Raw genomic sequence first — 6,000 nt, 5'->3', positions numbered from 1 at the left:
TCTGTTTAGGAGAGCCCTGAGGAAGCTGATGTGAACCCTGTGTAGCTGCAGGTGTTTTGAATAATACGCTAGGCACGTTGCGCACCACACGTTTAGAGCTGTAAGGCGCGTTGCACAGTGGAGTGGTTAACCTCACACCTATAGTGAGTAAACATTGTACTGCTACAAGTTCAATTTGCATGATCCATCTCACTCACTGGACCCAGGATTGATACAATTGCCATAATATGGTGAGCACATTTCTTGTAATACAGTGGGATAAGAATGACACTATTCAACCGAGGGGGGATGGGAATCTCCCTACCAAATTTGTATCTCTAAATTGGTTAATGTAAAGTTGTACTACAAGAAAGCACTGGTGTTGGACAGGATATATACTGTAGATAGTACATTTACCTTTTGATGTCAAGGTGGTTGTTTTTTGTTTCAGTGAAGATATTGTACTGGCGAGTGAGAATATATACAACATTTATTTCAAATTTTTCTGTCTTAACATTGTATATAAAACAAACTGTGATTTCATTAAAATTTTATTGAAAAACATTTTCTAATACTGTAGTGTAATGTCAACAAAAATTTATGGTGTATGACTGTAATTTTTCATATTTGGGGAATAACTTGCAGGTAGTTCAATACTAAAAAAAAATCTTAATTAATATGGATGATCACATTAGTCCTACATATATGACATCAAAATAGAGGTTTTATGGAATTACTGCACTGCTAATGTGATTTCTTTTAGAGTTTCAGACAAGGATCTCTGCAGCCATACTAATAATAATCAGAGCATTAATAAGAAATGCTCTAATTTCAACTAAAAATTTAGGTCGTTTCATAAAAATTCTCTCTCCTGATCATAGCTGTAAATATATCTCGATCCATATATCTAATGCAGAATATAAAAATATTCACAGTATAGACATTACATAAGGGTTTTTCATTATCATTTTGTGAAAGGACACAAGGAAAGAATTTTGTACATCTTGTAGTCTAATAAAAAATAAAACTGTTGGAATTCACAACTACACATTTTTAATTTGAGCTCCTGAAAATTTAACCAGCCAAAATTTTAAAAATATATTCAACATTTATACTTATCTGTGAAAGTCTTTGCATCAGTACAGAAAACTTTCCTTCATTACACTATTAATTTACACGATCTAAAAAACACTGGAGCCAAGAATGCCACACACAGGCTTTGGGTATTTTGTACAGTTACAATATTTGTAAAAGAATGACAACTCACGTCTTTATTGTTATTTATAATATTACAGTATCAGGTAGTTAGTTTTACGTTTTCCACACTAGTAAATAATATAAAAAAACATACTTTAATTCCAACTTAAATTTAAAAATAAGTAATGCATTTCAAGTTGCATCTCTACTGTCTATTAGCATCTATTTAAGGCTCTTACATAAATTATCATGAAAGATACTTGTGTTTATGAAATGCTGTATAATGAATGTAAACTAAGGAATCAAATGAATTAGTATTAATTTGCATAAATTAAAAATCTTTGAACTTCCTAATTGGTGAATTTTCCATTTATAAACAAATTTGCCAGAACAAATATGGACACCTTCAAGATAAAACCAAACAGTTTTCTTCAAGAAGTGCCGGACCAACCGGGCTGTGGTGGATATGTGGGCCTGCAGGTCGCTCCAAGACTTGTGAGAGCCTGTTGGACCAAGCTCTCACAAGTCAAGCCTGGCCTGGGGCCAGGCTTGGGAAGTAGATGAACTCTCAGAAACCCATCCAGGTACAGACTTCTCATAATGTTCAATGCTATTAATAATTTACATAATATATATATATAATTTAAAACTATTTCTTTTTCAACTTCTTTACCCCCTTATCCATTCCATCTTCTCCTTCTCGCTTTAGAGATGGAACTGAAAATCCTGGGATGACAGGATGAATAAGTTTGCAGACAACACGTTGATGCTGAACGTCAGAGGCATCCACACTCACTTGTATACGAAGATGGTCAAAGGGACGAATTATCACGTCATTGCATTTCACAAAGAGTTCCTAAAAAGTTAAAGCATTTTAAAGCATCAGTTTTCCAATTAAGCTTACCAACTGATTGTATTTATTTTTGTATTTGCTTTAAAAATTTACATGAACAATAGCAATATACTCTACTAGAGCAAAAGATATGGGTGGAAATGCAGAATTGACCCAGTGAATAGTAGTGGTACCATAGATAAAATTAGAGAACGCTGAGCTCCACAGGTATTCAGTACACTCCCAGCAAACAAAGGAAATAACACTGGTACAAAATAGAGAATTAGATATGTTTTTGCAAGAGGTACTGACCAACCAGATTGTAGTGGATATGAGCCTGCGGGCTGCTCCAAGCAACAGCCTGACCAAATTATCACAGTTGAGCCTAGCCCCAGGCTGCACTTTGGGAGTAAAAGAATTCCCAGAACCCACTCTAGGTATACTCCAGATATACAATACTGTACAGTGGAACCTAGGTAGATGACTACCCTAGAGTACAAATTATTTGGTATACGACATCAAATTCATCGTAAAATTTGAATTGGTGTACGACGGTTTACTTGGAAGACAACGTATGTTTATACGCGTATGGGTCGAACGAGCGCGAGCCACTCTCAGTTTGTCAACAAGTCTATCCCGCGTAGTGACGGCAGCGGCCGTGCTTAAATTCTTTGTGAAGAATTTAATTGTTTGTCTGCATTTTTGCCTTTTTTTAACATTAAAGTTCTTATTATATATCATGCCATGGGTCCCAAGAAAGTCAGTGGTAAAGTTCAACCTCAAAAAATAATTGTGAGGATGACCATGGAGGAAAAACAAGTATTGCTACACAGGTTTTTAGTGAGAAAAACAAAAACCCCTTCCAAACACTAACACCTCTCCTTCTTCTCTTCTCACCATCTTCCATATGCCAACAAAAGTCCTCATTCAAGATAAGATATACATACTGTATTGTAGCTAGTACAAAAAGTGTTATTTGGTATAAAATGTATTTTGACGCGTCTCTGGGAACGGATTACGATCATAAACAAAGGTACAGAGGACCACTTGGTTTGCGAACCCCTTGGGAGACGAAACCTGTCAGTTATCGTGTCAGTTCATAAACGAGAAATGGAGAGGGGAAAAAATTGACAGGTTCATAGCATAAATGCGACAGTATTTTTTTTTGCACTCACCAATAAGAGAAGTCCTGATCCATTTCTCCCTCACACTATCACTGCTGCTCTCCCTCCCCCACTTAATACTGCTGGTCTCCCTCCCTCTCTTCCCCAGGTGGCTAGCTTAGTAGATTGCCAAACCTGAGATAGCCTGGAGAATCTTCATCTAATATAATAAAGCATTCATGAAACAAGTATTTTTATAACTTTCTTGGGAGAGCCCCTTTGCCTTCCCGGAGCTATCTGGCTGATTCGGATGTGTAAGCTTTGGGCATCAGTCAATGTACATGGAGGTCTAGGCCTACCGGGGACTACGAACCAGAACCTAGCCCTCTCAGCAAGGCGCGAGGAGCAATGACCTGTAGACACACCCTATATATGGTTTAGAAGAACTCTATATCTGCCATCGACCGGGTCGGGCACCCAGAAAGATAGGCGCTCCAAAACACCCCCCATTCTGGTGAATAAATACTACCAAACGCTGAACGAGAGGATAGAACTCTCCATGAAGAAAAACGATCAAACAAGCATAGGATCATCTCATTACCAACGTGCCGCCGTCTGCGCAACCCCTCCCTCCCCAGGATGGAAAAGGGGAAGCCCAAGACCGCCCACCGGCTACCCGACCCTGTCAGTTCTTGGCTGATGTAGGTGGGCTTCAGTCATGTACCTCCAGTTCCAGCTTTTCTTTTCTGTTCTTGCTTCGGTGGTGTGCGAGCTGGGATTATATTCACAAGTACTGGGGCTGCATGTGCTTAGGGTCCCCCTTCCCTAAGCGCCCTGTAAGTATTGCCCTTGGGGCTTGGGGCCCTCCTTCCACAAGTCGCCTTGGGAGCTACCTCCATTGTGTCAATTACTGCTTAGTACTGTCCGCACTTGGAGTCAGCTGGAGGGGTGTCTTCCTCCTGTTTGTCTCTGTGTAGGGGGTAGTATTCGTCAATGGTAGGGGTGCAGGGTACTTACGCAGCTAGTTTTCACCTCTCATGGCGACCGACTGCATCTTTTGGGTATGCTACTCTTGCAGTTTTTTTGTTTCTTTTTTGTTCCTCGCCTTGGCAGGAGGTCTGCCCTTGGGTTTGGGTCACCCCCTCTACATATATATGTGTGCTAGGGCCCCCGTGAGCAGACACGTCCCGGGGGTGCAGTCTTAGAAGTTTGTTTGGAATCTTGGGAGTCAATTAGTAGTACCCTGCCTGGGCTTCCCTTAGTGGAGATTGCAACACTAAGGGCCCTGGGAATCCCCACGGGGGCACGCGTGTCTGTTGGATGTGGCCCCGAGTCCCCCCCCCCCTCACATTTTGCTAGTTTGATTGACGGTTGTTCTGTCCCCTTGTCTCAGGGGTGACTCTCACTGTTTTTGCCTCCATCCAGCTGCCTGTTGGGTCGGTTACACCTTCGACCCAGAGTCCTGGGAGTTGTTGCTTGTTTGTGACTGTTCACCCAGTCTGCTGGTGGTTCTGGCATTGCATGCTAGGTTTAGATTGCTGCAACGCGCTAGGTTGTTTGCTACTCTGGAAGCCCCCGTGGCTGCCCCGTTTTGCTTATAGGGTCCCGGACTTAAGGGTGTGGGTCATTTCGGCCTTGGTTTAGTTTAGACCCCCTCATTCTTCCCCTGCTGTGGTGTTTTTTGGTCCCCTTCTGGCTCAGAAGCGTCTGAAGGCTTCGGGGTCTGGGCGGGGTTTCCCTGGTTTTGAGAGACTGGCAGTCTCTGGGGATGCCCCTTCCGGTGTGGTGACAGAAGCATTTGAGCCGGATCCTCCAGCTGTTGCGTACGGGTCTGACCAGTGGGCACCCCTTATTTAGTGTTTTTATGGCTGCCCCGGGTTTTTCTTTAGAGGCCGGGGCTTTGGAGGAAAATTCGGCCCCGGGTTCTGGTGTGGAGGTCCCCAGGGTTGGGAAGGAGCTGACTGGGGGGCACTCAGGCCCCATTGGACCCCCCCTTGGGTTTTCCTACCCTCCGAGTTGAGCTTACCGTTATATGGCGTAGGGTTTTCTCCCCACCCCCCTCTACGTACAGATCGGTTTTTGGTGTCGGCCCCTTCCCAGGTTTGGTTCTGTGTTCCTTCGGGTCCATCGGTTCCACCGTTCCTGGGGCACATTTTCCCCGCTTTATCCATCAATCCTACTTCAACTGGATCCTACATAGCCAATGGGCCCATATGAGCCTACGTGGCTTTGTACATGATTCTCAAGGGTCTGGAAGGTTCGGGGCGGCCTTCCTTAATTAAAAAAAAAAACTATTGGAACATCTGTTGCTTCTGATGGAGATTGTCTCCAATATTTTATGAGATTCATTGGTCCTCTTCAGTACTACTATTCTTCTTTCAGTACTATATCTAATTACATTATGGTCAAGTTTTATCTTGATACAAGAACATTGTGGGCTACCCTCCCTGAATGCGGGGGAGAGACCACCCAGCTCGGACCTCGGCATGCTGAGAATGGCCCGGGGTTGTTCGTATTGTTTATGGACAGTGTCAACACGTGTTGGTGTTAGACGCCCTTTGTCTTGGGACATGCACCACGCTACCTAATCTTATATCTCCAGTTTTGGCTCCCTGGATACTAGGGGACTTCTGGATTGTATTTGTAGAGTACATTCCTTGTACTTTTATCTCAATTACGGTGTGGGGTGGGTCATAGTGATGCCGCCTATACCTTTACTCCACTCCTGCATTCGCATCTGCGGTCATATTTCACTAGCCGTGCCGGCCTGCTACGCTGTCAGCCAGGCTCCAATTCTCGTCTTTTGGATGAGTGTTGGGTATTGTTTGTGGTATGTTGTTTGGCTGCTTTGCGTGCAGTCCATTGGGGGTTCAAGGAGTACATAGCATT

The 6,000-nt window shown here is 43.1% G+C and overlaps 1 protein-coding gene across 1 annotated transcript in view; it reads right to left on the bottom strand.

The window, feature by feature from the left end:
- Positions 1-517: 517 nt before the first annotated feature.
- The window catches only part of LOC123768081 (exosome complex exonuclease RRP44-like protein Dis3), a 119,109-nt gene continuing 113,626 nt past the window's right edge, over positions 518-6,000 (bottom strand). Inside the window, 1 exon segment of the mRNA XM_069307083.1 lies at positions 518-2,032. Within this exon segment, the coding sequence (XP_069163184.1) occupies positions 1,826-2,032 (207 nt within the window). The 3' untranslated portion in view covers positions 518-1,825.

The sequence above is a fragment of the Procambarus clarkii genome, chromosome 59 (assembly GCF_040958095.1).
Source record: "Procambarus clarkii isolate CNS0578487 chromosome 59, FALCON_Pclarkii_2.0, whole genome shotgun sequence".
Lineage (NCBI taxonomy): Eukaryota > Metazoa > Arthropoda > Malacostraca > Decapoda > Cambaridae > Procambarus > Procambarus clarkii.
The sequence above is the reverse complement of the archived record's forward strand: the minus strand, read 5'-3'. Positions and strand labels throughout refer to the sequence as shown.